At 40.8% G+C, this 16,217-nt stretch overlaps 3 protein-coding genes across 4 annotated transcripts; 1 reads left to right on the plus strand and 2 right to left on the minus strand.

The window, feature by feature from the left end:
* The first annotated feature begins 435 nt into the window (after positions 1-435).
* Positions 436-4,774, plus strand: tigara (TP53 induced glycolysis regulatory phosphatase a). The gene is made up of 6 exons (XM_028408050.1): positions 436-635; positions 1,457-1,494; positions 1,583-1,704; positions 1,808-1,882; positions 1,978-2,088; positions 2,905-4,774. Exons 1-6 carry the CDS (start codon positions 577-579, stop codon positions 3,292-3,294), a joined length of 795 nt encoding a protein of 264 aa, XP_028263851.1. The 5' UTR covers positions 436-576; the 3' UTR covers positions 3,295-4,774.
* A 1,087-nt stretch (positions 4,775-5,861) lies between these two features.
* Positions 5,862-7,295, minus strand: LOC114437395 (uncharacterized). Its single transcript, XM_028408051.1, has 3 exons — positions 7,025-7,295; positions 6,598-6,701; positions 5,862-6,501 (listed from the first exon to the last, which is right to left on the minus strand). The coding sequence occupies exons 1-3, from the start codon at positions 7,227-7,229 to the stop codon at positions 6,076-6,078; spliced, it is 735 nt and encodes a 244-aa protein (XP_028263852.1). The 5' UTR covers positions 7,230-7,295; the 3' UTR covers positions 5,862-6,075.
* Positions 7,296-8,437: 1,142 nt separating this feature from the next.
* On the minus strand, positions 8,438-15,835 carry LOC114437730 (fibroblast growth factor 6-like). Of its 2 annotated transcripts, XR_003670931.1 has the most exons (4): positions 14,571-15,835; positions 13,895-13,998; positions 11,836-12,065; positions 8,438-9,171 (listed from the first exon to the last, which is right to left on the minus strand). XR_003670931.1 is itself a non-coding variant. In XM_028408593.1 (3 exons), exons 1-3 carry the CDS (start codon positions 14,914-14,916, stop codon positions 11,889-11,891), a joined length of 627 nt encoding a protein of 208 aa, XP_028264394.1. In that variant the 5' UTR covers positions 14,917-15,832; the 3' UTR covers positions 8,438-11,888. The 2 variants fall into 2 exon arrangements, 1 of the variants encoding a protein (XP_028264394.1); XM_028408593.1 differs by having other exon boundaries at positions 8,438-12,065; positions 14,571-15,832.
* Between the last annotated feature and the right edge of the window lie 382 nt (positions 15,836-16,217).

Raw genomic sequence — 16,217 nt, forward strand, 5'->3', positions numbered from 1 at the left:
ACAATCAGTATGTGTGTGTGTGTGTGTGTGTCAGAAATGATTCAACAGAGCAGCTAAATCACATGAAAGCAGCAATGGTTGAACATGGGACAATCCATGTAAGCATGCCAGAATATAACACATGCTTCCTGAAAATGGGAGGTAATGATAACATTCTGTAGCACAGGCCGTCATAAAGGCACTCATCATTCACTGGAAGGGTTAACAGTTAAACACGAACAGTTAAACTGTTAAATAAATAATCTCTCTTCTGAAAATTGTTCTGTTGAACAGTGTATTTTAAAGGCAACAATGCATTATGTAACCAACATATGTCATTCTTTTAAATATTACGTCTATAGAGGCTCCTTTACAGCCTACAGTGTAATTAATGTAGCAGAGGTTCCATTGAAGTGACGTCAGGAGGCGGTGGCAACAATCACGGTAATTGACCACAGGTGCGTTGAGACCGGTGGAGAGGATCGTGTGCTGTGGTTGAATGGAATGTGACCTTTTAAACTACCTCCAAACTTTAAAGTAACAGGGTCACTGTGAAGGGACTTCCCAGCTGTTGGTGCTCCGCTACCCTGTCTGCTAATGCGCTTTAACTTCCACAGCATGAGAAGGCTAACATTTGGGCTGACGCTGGTTCGACAGTAAGTGCATTAATATTCAGCTCATACTACAGAAACCACAGTTGTTAGTCTAAACATGTGTTGTAGATCTCTACAAATCTGCACTGTGCATGTTCAGTCTGGGCTAGCTTACATGCTACTTGAGCAGGTGTCACATTTACTTTGTGACTGACCGGTGGTCGGCACAAGTCACATTTAGTTCAAACGCTGAATTAAACAGCAGGTCGCACAGCGGTGTTATTACAGCGTCCTGACTAGACAATGACAGTCTCGTAAGCTGAGCAGCTGTTAGCTTGTTATGGAGTTTTGTCTGCTCTAAAGTCCTCTGAACATTTAGTGCACGGCAGTATGTAAACACAGCAGTACCTGACAGTGACCACAGGGGGGCAGAATAAAAGAAAACATGGCACTACTGTGCTACTAATGAATACAATAGAATATACTTTATTAATCCCTTTGGGAAGGTCCCTTAAACTTAATCATTGATTAAGCATGCTGTTCAAGGGAAATTTTCTACTTTTTTATTTTTTAGTTAAATTGGCACTTTTTTATTTATTGATTGAGGGTCTATACCTTTTCTTACACATGATTATAAAGAGGATAGTTTTATTTAATGTGTGAATATGAGTTTCTGACTTGTGATCAAAGCCTTTTGGGGCAAAAAAAAAAACTATGTAGTTATAACTCTGTAATACCAGAAGCATGGTTTGAGAATGCGGCCAACATAAAGGTCTAGTTATATGGAATAAAATGCTAACTAATGACACAACAGTATGTGTGTAACAGGTGAGTTATGTGTTATTATTGTACTTTGACAATAACAAACGATGTATTTCTTGCAGTGGGGAGACACACTACAACAAACAGGGGCTGCTACAAGGTACAGAGTGATTGTCTTGCATTTTGTAGTTTTTTGTTTGTTTTTTTTTGCTGGGTGTACCATTACTCCACCTCTCCCTTCCCTCCAGGTCAGGCTATAGACTCCCCCCTGTCTGAGACCGGTCTGCAGCAGGCTGAAGCTGCAGGACTTTACCTGAAAGATGTGAAGTTCAGTAACGTGTTCGTCAGTAACATGCTGCGGGCCCGACAGGTAAAACGCTCTAGTTGTAGTATGGAAATAATTTTTTTTAAAGTTTTTACTGTATAGACCCTTCCTCTTTATAAACCATAACAACATTTTCTTTTTCTTTCAGACTGCTGAAATGATAGTAAAACACAACAGCAGTTTTGCCCAACAAATGGTGTGTGACCCTTTACTCAAAGAAAAAGTAAGTTTCTCCAGTATAATAAAATAATTACGCAGTAAAAACATTTACTTAATATATATGTTTACCTATTAAAAGTGTATTTTACTGTTTTCCAGAGCTTTGGGATCGCTGAGGGGGGGCGGGTGCAGGACTTTAAAGAGATGGCCAAGGCAGCTGGTCAGTCATTTCCAGACTTCACACCTCCAAATGGGGAGACTCAGGAACAGGTAAGCCTGAGGTAGCATTGTTAGTTTGTATTTATTTATTTAGACAAATGATGCTGCTGATCATTGACACTACTTGTGTCTAAAATTGTTATATGGTTAAAAAAAACTCTTAAGGGGGTTGCTGTCATTTGTCAGGTGCCAGTTTTGTTTCCTAGCCTTGCCCTTTTTTTTTTAATAGCACATGAACATTTGTACGTACATGTCTACAATCATACAACATTCCCTGGTTATTGCTTGGTGGAACCCCAACACCCAATCTTTTTGCACATAAACTTGGTGTATCTTGATGTAATGCAAACATTGTGGCACTAGGTGGCAGAAAAACCCCATCTTCTTAGTCAACCTCCTGGATCTGGATTGAAGTAGCTCTTTATGGTCTCTTTGCATCCACATGATTGCATTACTTTTGCATCTGCCAGGACAGTTGATCATGGGGATCAAAGTACATGTCTTTCTACTGTCAAACAACCTGAGTGTTTGTCACTACCCCAGGCCACCACTTAGCTTTTTGTTATTTGTGTTAGAGGCTGTGTTGGTGGACTGTGTCTAGGCAGGAGGAGAAGGGATGTTCTATTCCAAAGATACCTTGTGGTGGCTCCACTAGAGCTTAGCTAGGATGTTAACTCTGGTCCATTCCAGTTTGTCACCAGCACATAATGATAACAATGCAAATATAAGTAAGATTGGACATATCCACAGAGCGCCCTAATCATCTTTCTGAGAGTGTTACAGGCTGTTGTGTCAGGGTGTGTTTGGTAGCAAAGCTTGTCTCTTGCTTTAGGTGTTCTGATTATTACAGGTCTTTGCTCTGTTCAGGTGAAGGAGCGGGTCAAAGAGTTTATGGAGAAAATGGTTCAGCATATCGGGGCTGAACACTGGCATGACAGACAGCAGGATGAAGCATCCTCAGCTGCACCCCCGGAGACATCTCCTGTTGAGGGGAAGGCAGACGATGGGGTCAGGGACATCCCAATCCATGCTTTGGTGGTCACCCATGGGGCTTATATGTGTGTGGCAGTGCGGTACTATGTGGAGGAGTTGCATTGTTGTTTACCACCCGGTTGTGACAAAGCCCATATGTTCTCTTTAAGTCCTAATGCAGGCCTGTGCCGGTTTATACTGACTTTGACAAAAGAGGAGGACAGGTTCGTGTTGTCCCAGATCAGCTGTGTATTCATCCACAGGGCAGATCATGTTAAACAGTAGGAGCAAAGAAGAACACGTGTGCTGTGTAGTTGTACACAATTTGGAGGATTATTGGGCAATATTTTCAATATGATAAAATTATGTTGCATACACACCAATACACTTCCATTCTAATGTTAAGATGCATGTATATATGTTTTTGTCCACTCCCACATTTACAGTACAGTAGTCATAATGCATCTCAGTCCCTTTGTTCAAAGTCTTGGGTTTTAAGAAAGTTCTCCACAGCAGAAAACAATCTAGCAGCCACAGAGCTCATCTTCATCTTAGGGCAGAGGTGTAGGTGAATTGGGACTTTCCCCTGTGGGGGACTAATAAAGGATTATCTTATTTTAGGTAATAGAGCAGATGCAGGATGAATCCAAATCTTTACGTTAACGGATTATATTGCACTTTGTTGTGAGTGGTCTCCTGTCGAGTGACGGTCCTTCCAGGAAGAAGCCTCCTTTTAGGTTTTCTCTGTCATGTCGGAATACAGCAGCCTTTTTTTCTTTGGATAAAAAGTGTTACGACCCTGGCTCAGGGGGTAGCAACATGACAGCACAGTAAGTGGTTTAAAAGATTTACATTTATTTACAAATTAATTTACAACAGAACTAACAAAATAAACAAGGTGGTGTGGTGTGGCTCTGCTCCTGCTGGCTGAGAGAGAGAGAGAGAGAGAGTGGAGAGTGGATGAAGGGCCTTCTTATACCCTCAGCAGATGACCAGGTGCATCTGATCAGTAGAAGTTCCCCGTTGATTGGGCATCTGAAACAAAGCACAGAACAAACCAAAAAAAACGGACACCCCAGTGGACGTAACAAAAGCCTTAAGGTCTGATGTGACAGGTCGAAGCCTGACATATGTTTTATCATGCAGCAGAACACTTGAGCTATGAGAGATGATGTACATGCATGTAACAATATAATAATAGTATAACTTGGCAAACAGAAGAAGCAGGTTTTTTTAGACCATATCTACGTGACTGTGCAGTGTTTGTATAATGTATGCAAGTCTGACTGAATAACTTAATGACAATTTGTTATAATCTAATAACCAATTAATATGGATGGAAACTAAAGAGAGTTGAAGTCAAAGGAGAGAAGCAAAACATTTAATGATGATGAGCCCCTTCACTGAACCTCAGATTTGTCAGTTTGCATTGGAGGGAGGTGTCATCTTATCTGGCTGTTCATTCCTGTAAATGTGGTTGGCTTCATGCTCTAATGGGTCCTTGCTTCTATATTTATCCTCCGGCGGTTTGTAGATTTTGCGTAGAAACACAGAGCAAAGCTGCAGCAGTGTTTACTTTTTGAAATCGGTGACTGTTTCATTGTTGTGACTTAACACTTGAGTCAACAAGGACAAATGAATGCCACATCCTCCCATGTAGAATGCATGAACTGCTGCTGGTTTTCACTCCTCTCGCAGTCGAACTTCAGTATTTGTATTGTATATGCACAGTTTCAGTGTTGTAATGATGGCTGTACAAGTGTAACTGGACTGAAAAATCATTAAAACTGACTGGTTTTAAATTGGGATTTTGTAAATGAATGCTGGCATACATGAGGTTTGGTCCTTTTGAAAATGCTCCATGACATTTTCTTTTGCTGATAAAACTCCTCTTAAAACAGCTGTTTGCACTGATTCTCATTGACCTGACATGTCAGTAAATGTGCTTATTCATTTGGATTCATTGCTTTACCTGCACCCTGTTTGACCAGCTCTAATATTTGCCAATTACATAACAAATTGATTGTTTTTGTGGCGATCCTTAGAAAATTGGACATTGGCAATCGACGTTTTATAACTTGAATGGACTCAAATGTAAACATGAACATGAGTGAAGTAATTAACCAGTTTTTATTCGGGCTTTGTGCATGTGTGTGATTTAAAGATGAAATTCCTTTTTTTTTTTATTGATCTTCAAAAATCAGTGTCCTGCCTGATGATCCCTACGTTTTCCACAGTTTAAGTGCTAGATTAAAAGTCTGTGACTTAATGAATTGATTGTTTGTCACACCCATTCTGCTTATGTTACTGAATTGGTATTATACTATTATGAAAGTGCTTTCAACAATATTACGTTCTGTATTTCAGGCACCTCTTCTCAAAGCAAACAAAATGTTCCAGAGAATATAGCATTTATTTCTCCACACTTGAAATGTATAAATAATGAAACAGAGAAAGAAAGTTATTGAACACATTCCAATAAATAAATACTTTTCATTGCTGTGACTATTGGTGTCCAGCACCTGATAGATTTTGATCGTGTAGAATACTTGGATTCCATTAACGGCATGTACTGCTCAACTATTTCTTTCAACACATTTAGGTGTAAATTACTCACAGATTACATCTGTTTACATATGCAAATGCCACATCTGGCCGAAGGATTACAGTTTTAACAGAGGTTAAAGAGGTTAAAGGACAGCAGGACACTGGACCGAGTTCAGTCCAGTGTTGCCAAACTTCAAATCCTCCGTCTGTTATTCAAACAGAGGACATGTACAATGTGATGTAACCAGGTTTATGAGTACAAACCTAAGCATAATAGTTCCATAAAAACTTATGCAAGAAATTGATTCAAGGAGTTTATAAAATGTTTTATCTCTTTTCTCAGAAGCTGTTAAATATATTTAAATGTTTCCAGGTCAACCCATAAAGAACAAACCCTCCTCTCTCTGAGTCATTCTGGGGCTTTCACTCATACAGCTGGGTGTCCCACCATCATACTCAAATGTGAAGTTAGTTGTCATTACGGACTCTCAGCCTCTTACTCTTATAAAGTTTCCAATCCTATTCATGCTCTGCCTGGTCTGCTATATTAGTCTTGAGAGGACTGACAGGTCTGTTGGGCTGTAAAACCCTCAGGGGGTCATCACAGGAGGTGATGGTCTCTTTGGACACTGCGCCTGCCTGGTCCTGATCAGACTTGCCATGATGTACATTCTTTAGATCCTTTAAGGAATGTGAGGGATGTGACTCTGATCTTAGGGGATCAGATGGGTTCACCTCGTCACTCCTCCTCTGTCTCTTTACCAAGGAGCTCAGGGCTCTCCCCAGTAGGGCTACAGAAGGTTCAGGTGGCTCCAGGTGGTTCCCTTGCAGCTCAGCTCTCAGTTTGAGCAGGCGGCTCCCACTCGAAGAATAAAATGCATCATGGCGGTGTGCCACATTTAACCAAATGCGCCGAAAGAGACAATCTTCTCTGTCCTTTTGTCTCTGTGTTTGGTCAACACCAAAAAAACAAAAAAATAGAGAAATGTGGGTTACATTCAGTTTGTGTTTCCATTTAAGTTAATGTAAAGGAATACTCACAGAGGTGTACAGCTCCCCCTCTCTGCCCACACAGAGGAACCACTTTCTTTTCAAGTCAAATATTGATATAAAGTTGCTTGAAGCTGTTCTCACTGGCAAAATAACTAAAAAAAAGGACAGAATTTGTAGTATGTTTAGAATAGTTTTTAGTGTTTTTTCTTTCCTGGCTGCTAGAAAACGTTTGTTTGCATAGATGACACTCAAAATATGCCTCAATAGGAACATACGTCTTTAAATTTGCCCAGAAATGTGCAAAATTAACTTTGTATAATACATTTTTTTTTTTCAATCATGTGGTGCATTCTTATAGCTTTCAAACATAAAATATGGCTAATGTGAGAACTCAAATCAAGCCAGAATATTTCAAAAAGCTTTTATATTGTAGAATTTATAATAAAATTTGTTGTTTGGCTAAAGTCAGACGTACCCAAGTGTTTGCGGACAGCTTGTTTCATTGATCCATGCAGCTCTGAGTTGAAGCGTCCTGTCCCAGCAGGTATGTCTGTTCTTGTGTTGGAGCTTCCCGGCCGATGTTGTGGTTGTTGTTTTGGGTCTTGGAGCCTCGGTCTACATTCCACAGGTACAGACACATGTACAGCTATCACTATGAGTGAGACGAAAGCCAGGTGCATGATCAGTGGAGATGTAGTGCTGTCTAATAGCACAAATGTTCAGGATGATGTATGGTCAGCCACTGGAGGTGGAGAAAGTCCAACAGGTCTATTTAAACAGAGGGTCAATAAACTGGCTAACTCATTTACCAAAAGCGGACCTGTTTTCTGTGGCTAAGGGTTGCATGGGTGGAATTCATGTAGGCTCTGGTGGAAAAGCAGAGTTTCAGAAGTATGCACCAAGAGGACAGTTTGATTGGCATAACATGTTTTTCAGATGGAAGTTGTTCTTTCATCTAATGCAAACATTACACCTGTAAATCCAGAGGCTGCAGCAGAGGAGGAGGATGAAGAGGCAGCAGGAGGTGATGAAAAGGAGTAACACTCAAGAGACAAAAGTTGGTAAGAATAACGGGCTTTTACTCATAAAAATGCAGTGAACTTTCCTCTCTTGTTTCTAATGTTTAAGGTAGTGCAGCATTTTGGTAAACTTTGATTGTTCAAAGCTCTCATACAGACACAGGCAGAAATCAGATCAGTAGTTTATACCTTAAATAAAAGACCATGCAAAAATATACTGACAGACATCCAAAGAAAGTATATGATATATTGCTTAATAACTGCACACTTAATTAATTAGTTAACTTGCAAATTAGTAATGCAAATTTGAATCACTTTGTTGTTATATGGAATACTTATGCTAATCTTTCTGCCTATTTCTGACATTTTGGATTATGTTTAGGCGACCCTTTACAAACAATTATTATGAAATCATACGGTATCATCTGAGGAGGCAAAATGTCTGTATAGACTGCTTCACATCAACAGATCATCCTTTAAAGTAAAAAGAACTTTTCATACACATTATTGTTTTAAATAATGATTAGTCCAAACAAATTCATATTAAATATAAATTATATATAAACTTTTTGTGTAAATTGTGAAATTAAAAACTAAATTACTATAACCCTAAAAGAATATTTGAAAACAATTTTAATATAACACTGTACTAAGCTTTTACAGTCACATAACTTAAAAATCATGTCCTTCTACCACTACACCAGAAGAGGGCGCTAGATACAGGATAAATACCTCACATGACAGGCAGGCAGGTTATCATTTTCACTGACAGTCATAGTTTCTCAGTGGTCATTTAGAGAAATCAAACACTCCACTAAAGGATCCAGTCACAACATATTTTACAAAACGTCTTTTATTATCGTCTCAGGAATACAGTTGACTGCTGTGCACAGCACATACGTACAAAAATAAAAGGAAAACCATTTGTAATATAGTATTTTACTTACTCATCATCATATTTTTTTTCAGAAACAAATGATTGGAGAAGTCTGCTGTTTCAAACTAATTTACAATCATTTCAATAATCGGAACTAAGGCAGAAGGTGAGGTATATGTTAAAAAAGAGGAGGGGGACTCAGAGGAAGCACTCTCCCCTCAGTGCAGGAATAGAAAACTGAGAGAAACACAAAGGCTGCCGGCACACAGGGACACACACTCATACACACAACAAGTCTGATCCCAGTTCTGCCCACAGACCTCCAGTTCCCTGTGAACCAACACATTTTTAAAAACAGCTGAACAGGTAGAATAAGCACAATGGCAAAATCCAGACACTGGATTCTGAACCAAATGGGGTAAGACAAGTCCATTCAGAACTCCACATGCATAATGAGGAATTAAAGGAAGTAAGGGTGATGTTTTCTCACCATTCTGTCAGTTGCTGCGGTATTGTACAACCTTTCCTGCCTCAAAACAGCATCATGCAGTACATTGCAGAACTTGTAAGTAATACATAATTTAGCTTTGAACATCTGACACCACGTTACTTTTGGTGTCAATAATATTCACAGCTTATCAGGTGTCCCATACAGTTTGAGGAGCCATTGTGACTTTACAATTCCCATTCTGCCGCTCAAATCAGCTGTTGGGCTGACAGTGTCCTCTGAAACATACAAGAAACCAGAAATGACATACAGTATTTAAAAACTTTTGATCTGTCACGCTCTCAATGAAAGATTAGCAAGAGAAACAGCATCTACTCCCGCCTGATAAATTGCACAAAAAAATTGCAAAATGCACCTTTTTTGTTTTTTAACAAGCAAAAAACTCTTGTGATCAGCTTCTCGGTGCCACCAAGTTAAATAAAAGAGCTACAAGTGATCGCTTCAGATCAGTAATAAGGGCTTAACAGCCAAAAATGTTACTCATTGCAAAAATAAAAATCGACCTAAATAAAAACATGACATCCTGGGAGTCTCATGTTGCTCTCTTTGATCACAGTATTCAGTCCACCAGGCAACTCATGACTCTCTTTCCTGGAAGCATTAGATTTTTTTTTTTTTTTATTCTTTTCTTTTTTACGTGGCCTTTTGCTACATAACTACCAGTTTAAACCAGTCAGTGCTATCGTTTGAAACACACGCACACACACCCTTTAGTTGCCCCTGCTTCGATCTTTTGATTTTTTTTCATCCATCTCATCTGTGTCCTCTCCTGTACGGTGCATCCGTTTGCACAGTCAGACAATGCCCTGTTATTCCTGACTCAAGGTAAAATGATCTGATACCATCTCGAGCGTCACTTTGGCAGACACAGAACATGACAGGAGTGTGCTCAGTGGGACACATACACACATGCTCACACACAAACATGCTCAAACTGCACATTCTGCTCCTAGTCAGAAGCTGAAGTTTAAAGGGTGTGTCACTCACAGACATTTTGTCAGTGTGTTACAGTTAGAAGGGTTATTAGGTAAAATATGACATAAAAGAGCCTCATTACTGTCTTTTAATCATATTTCACCAAGCTGGTTTTATACCGGTAAATTGCTACTTACACAATATTGCAGATCAGGTACCAACGTAAATTAAAATCCAGCTCAAGCGCACCACATGTCAACATTTAGACGTTCATTGCACATTACAACACAACCGTCCTTTTTTTAAGAAATAATCCAATAGGTGCAGAGGTCTCTAATGCAACAATTAAATGTTGCAAAGAAGCAGGAAAAAACCACCTACATGTGAAACCCAGTGAACAGAAAGCCCCCACATCTCTGACCTTGGTACAAAAATGGCTCAGATGCAAAAGATTCTCTGGGGCCGTGCAGTCTGACGCTCAGGTATTTTACCCCACAGTATTCACATCTTTGCCAAGTTAAACAAACAATCAGTGCCACATGCAGTAAGTCCTCTGTCCATTCTGTCCAGATTTTCTATCATCTTTGTCCCCTCTGGTTTCCACAATGGAAAATTACAGTATCTGACAGTAGGAGCAACAAACAACAAACAGTTGTTGAATTCAAGTATGGTGCAAAAATCACTAAGTTAACCCTTTGGAGCACTCTTTTTTTCAACATTGCTCATACTCTTCTCTTTTGAAATAAACCATATAGCAAACCACAAATATCTTAAAAATCTTTGCGAATCCCAGGATCAGGAACTCCCAATAAGTTCAACATGTCTCTGACCCAACCTTAAGCAGTGACAGTATTTTGATCAGTGGTTACAGGGAACTACTCTGTAATCTGGCTCATTTCTGCATAAACACATTACCTTCAATACGACACAGACCATATAACCTCAATTTAAACTGGGGGAAAACTGGCACACCGGTAGTGTCATGATTTCCTGCTGACGTGTGCTTGACAATAAACAAATTACAAAAAATGATAAAAATAAAGTGTCTTATCAAACTGAGCAATTCCCTCTGCACACTGTCCACATTCACACACTCAATCTGGCCTGATGAGCTAGCTACAAAACTTAAATAAAACCTTGGGATTGTCGAAGCTCCCTTGGATGTGATAATGGCGGGTAGGATCGAGTGCTCACTCTAAATCTAGCTTTCCATATTAACAAGAGGCTCCACTGGATACTGTGCAGCATAGATTCTCAATTACTTAATTGATCTAATTATGGAAAGAAAATAAAGCAGAGAAACCTCTGGCCCTCAAGGAATTGGGCCAAAGTCCCTCAGTGGTGTCTGAGGGAGTGATGACCTGCGTATCATTCCTATTTCTGACATGAGCACCACGTTTCTAACATGCAAGGGTAAGGCGGCTGCAAGAAGGAATTCAAGGCACCGCCAACTCATGACGAAGGGAGAAGATCCATATTGGCAAGTGCTCTAGTTGCCCTGACAGGAACAGACACAATCAAACATAGAACGGACAGGAAAAGTCCTTGATGGATGGCAACAAAGTAGACAGGCATTCCTCTGAATAGAAATTTCATGCACACATTACTCTTTTTCTACATTGTCTTCTCAGGATATGGTGCTTTGAGGTAATAATGTATCCATTTCATTTCCAAAGAAAGATGACCTGTCATCCACTGACAGGGCAAGGACTTGACCAATTTCAGCAAGCACCCATAAAAACATAGGGGACAAATGACACCTCTCTGTCCCCTTCATAATCATCACAAAATGATCAAAATCATACAAGCAGCAAAGAATGGCATTTCCATCATTTCTAATACAAAGTAGGCTACCCAAATATACATATAAAGTTTGAATAAATACTATCAGATATAACTGTATTTCTTTCTTTTACAGTCCATGTTGTCTTTTGTGTTTGTACGTACGTATATGGTATTTATGTTACCTGGGAAATAATCCACATGTGCAAATAAGTTTGTTATTGCCGGTTTTTGCTCGTCATATTCGGGGTAGGAAGTGCGTTACAGTCATGGCAGTGGTGGCCTTGTTGCCCCTCTTAACGCGACCATGCTTGCTGAGTGCTATGTAGGATCCTCTGTAAACCAGAGACTCGTAGGCATTGTAGTTGTTTGGGAGCAAGCTCTCCTTGAACTTGCATTCGTCATGGAAGACTGTCTGGAGGGAACAAAGAGACGGAGAGCGTGCGTTTTAATTAAATGCTCAAGAAACAGACAGAAACAACAGCTTCTAGACAGACGGAACATAAAAAAGACTGTGAAACACACAAAACTATGAATTTCAACACATCTTCACAGACACCAAAGTACTTTGAGTGCCAGTCTCAACCTCCCAAAATAACACATTGTTATGGCAAGCAGCATAATGACCAATAATAAAGTCTAACTCTAAACACATCAATCACCTTTGAAATGCAACCACTACATGTTTTGCTTGTGAGGACTGCCTGAGACGTGATAATGGAAAATGTTTTAATGATGTAACATTTCTTCAGTCTTCCAGCAATATTAACTTAATCTAACTCAAACGCTTTAACAAACGCGTTAAAGTGTTTGAAAAAGCAGCACAACTAACTTAACAAAGTGGTGTTGCTCCAAAATGTAAATTAAGGTGCTTCCTAAAATGCCAACCTGTTAACTTACTTTAACAATTTAAAGCTGAAATCTGCAGAACAAAAATCAGACTATAATATCAAGCACTCTGAGTGTATTTCATATTAAACTATATCAGATATTTACTTTCTTCCACATACAATAAGTGTGTGTAGTATAGTTTATATTTAGTATAAAATACATCTATATCTAATCGTTGCAGTGCCTGCTTTATGCAGTGCTGCCAGTACATGACGGGTACAGCACAGTGTACAGCAGCAAAGCACATACCCTCCATCAGAGACCATGTGGTTTAATTAAATCTCTTATCAGACCATCAGCCTGCTCACAAGCTAACGCTTCATCACTCATGACCAGATAAGCAACTCACATTCTGTCTGTCAAATATGCGTGCCACCATAAACAAACCAGCAGCCATGTGTCAGCACCAAACACAATGTTTCCTCCCCCACCAGCATGCACATTTATACAGGAACAACTGTGATGGCTCAGCCTTTGAGTTTCTACAAATGCTACGAATTATATTTGATGGTGCCATAAAGATAAACATAAAATTATATTGAAAATATTCACACATTTAGCTGATGTTTCAAATAAAGCTCATTACTTCCATTACAAAATATAGAAATTAAATTCAAAGAACTGGACAACCGGGACCAACACATTTGGTCCTGTGTATCTTTTTACCTCTTATAATAATTTAACTGCTGTAAAGACAATTTCCTGCTTGAGAACAGAGCATTATGTTTTGTTAGGGATCTACAGTGCTAGACTGAAGATGTGTTAATCTGTAAGACATTCTTAAATAAGCAGCTTTTGTGATACTTCTAAGAAATTTATATGAAGACAACAGGCAGGCATCAAGCTGCGTGTAATGATAGGAAAGATGCATGAGGGTAAAGTGTACATGGCTATATTTTGGAGGGTGGATGTTGATGGAAGGGGCTGCCCTGCACAATAAGCACTTTGCAATTTAAATCGATTTTCAGCTCTGCTGACAGGTTTCTTGGCGTTGGGGGAGTTTCCATCCTCGCTCTCTCTCTCTCTCACACACACACACACACACACACACGCATGACCACATTACAGCTCAACATCTGTTAACCTCATCATTATTTACCCATAGGCCAACAGGCCAAGCACACTTGCTTTAAATAGAGCTTTATAAACTACTGATGAAATTGAAATATGTAGCTTTCGCAACACATAATATTTAGCCCCCCTGCTGGCAGACACAGCAGGAGTCCCAAAAAAAACATATGATTGGAAAATTAAAAAAAAAAAAATTCAGATCAATTTTCATCTATGTCCTGATTTCACGATCCACTCAACTAACATTGCCGGACAAAAAAATGGGATACTGTGCATACCTACCGTTCCGTATAACCTTCCACGGCTGTTCATTGCGACAAACAACTCACTCTTCACCCCATACAGGCTCACTACTCCTCTCTCCACCGTAGAAATTTCTATTAGACCTAATACAGGACAAAGGGTTATTACATTAGAGAGGCAAAATACATGAATACCAACCGAGCATCCTAATTCAGTGTGTTTCATCATGTAGCATTGTGCTGTCTTTGCGTCTATGGGTGTAACCTTGCAGGTTGCTGCGCAGCATGCTGAGCCTTTGTTCTGCATCTTTCTCTCCATCTTTACATTCTGCATCCAGGCGCGTCAATTAAGCACACTCTGGTTATTGCAATAATTGCAGTAATTGCATTGACGTGCACGGCTGTTGGTCTCTGGACCGCCCTCACAGGGCTGCGTAAAAATAAGTTGTGTCTAAAAGCGTCCATACATTCATGACATGGTTGAGCTTGGAGAGGAGGGGGAGGAAGAGGGGTGTTCAGTACTGATGGATACTTGTTTTTAATAGATTTGTCTTTTGCCATGATGGAAGAAATGTAGTTCTCCCTCTGAGTCGGACGAGATATGATCATGCAAATTAATAGAGGGGATAGACTAGCCTGTTCATCGCAGATCCATGCTTATTGACTCTGCCTCTCTTTTATGTCTATTGCATTACATTGGTGGAGGTATAACTCACTGTACTGGTTTTCATTATGTACACCGTTTATCCTGCCATCGGGGAGGATCTGAAGGTGAAACCCGATGCCCACGTTGCAGTAGAGCCTCCGCACTCTTTTGATGCCCAGCAGATAGTCACTCTCCCAGTTCAGCTCCGGTTTCTCCCCGGAGATCCCCAGTACAGAGCGGGAGAAGAGGGTCTCCCATCGTTTCTCCAGTAAAGTTGCATTTGTCCTGCTGCTCGGTAAAGGGTACGCTGACACGATCCCCAGCAGAAAGCCCAGGAGTACCACCGCGGTCAGCGTCCAGTGCGGCGTGCCGGCCTCGCAGGACATACTGACGAGGAGCCTTTGCGCAACGGCCATCCGGTTTACCTTCGGGCCACGTGGTCGAAATTAATGACCCTAAAAATACCACTCTTCTTGTTTTGCTTCCTTCGGCATGCTGGCTGAGGGTTATTTTTGGAGCGCAGATCAGGACTTTGGGCATGAAGCCCCGGTGCACAGGAGAGGAGACAGGAGAGTGCGCGGCAGAGCTGGAGGTGATGGTGATGGTGATGTTGGTGGTGGTGATTACCATGTTTTGCAGCTCCTCCGCGCCCCTCTCTCTTACACACACTCTCTCTTTCTCTCTCTCTTCCCCCTGTCAGCCTCCCTCCCTCGGTAATAGTTGAGAATAAATCCTCTGGGCTACCACTCACCAAAAACCCTCTTTCAACCTTGCCAGGGTTATCGCATCCCTAGATGACATCATGCTGACTTCACCGCTGGGATAATACAAAGGTAGAGACAGTGTGGACAGCAGGGAAAATCTGTAGAGTTGAGGGTAATAGCCTTTACGGTCAGTGCTGAACTGGAAGAGAAGAGAGCTTATTGGTGGCGTTCAGCGGCCTGGGACGCTACTCGGGCTGCTCCCAAATTGGGTCGGTGGTCATATGTCTGTCAGGCCGCTTCCTTATTTAGAAGGAAGGTGTAAAAACAGGCCCACTTGTCACCGGAGAGCAATGACAGGGCTCTTGTGGTTCCACTCCGTGTGCCGCGCCGTTCAAGAACTTTTCCCAGTGAATGTATGTTTTTCTGCGCCTAAAATGACATGTCAGCTGGACCGGAGAGCCCGCAAAGATCAGGGTTCTAGACCTCAGTGGTGGCCAGCACGCCCCTCTGACGTGTCCTTGAGCAAGACACAGAGTCCCTCTCAGCTCCACGCCAGGTCTGTGTGACGGAGGCCCACAGTGACATTTTAATCATGTCATATTTGTGTGTATACACCCTAACCAAGCATTTCCCACAGTGCATTCGTGAGAACTCTTAAGAGAAGTGTAGAGGCCTGTCATGAAATGGCACACATTGTCAGCATGCCATTCCCTGCAACATGAAAGCCTATCGTCTTTTCCATGTAATAGATAATGCCACCAGCAGCATGCCCATGCGTCAGGGAGGCCAACGCAGTTGCGCACCAGCAACTCTGCTGCACATGTCAGTTCCTCGGGACTTCCAAAGGATGGCACCCTTTCCAAGTTCATCGTATCTATTCATGTGGCGCCTTGTGGATAGTGTCTGCAAACAAATACTGAATAGAGGTGTTTGGACGCTACAAAATGTGTTACCATGTTTAAAAAAGTTAAAAAAATAATTTTTTCTTAAAATAGTTGAGAACATTACACCAA

Source organism: Parambassis ranga, chromosome 6 (assembly GCF_900634625.1).
Source record: "Parambassis ranga chromosome 6, fParRan2.1, whole genome shotgun sequence".
NCBI lineage: Eukaryota > Metazoa > Chordata > Actinopteri > Ambassidae > Parambassis > Parambassis ranga.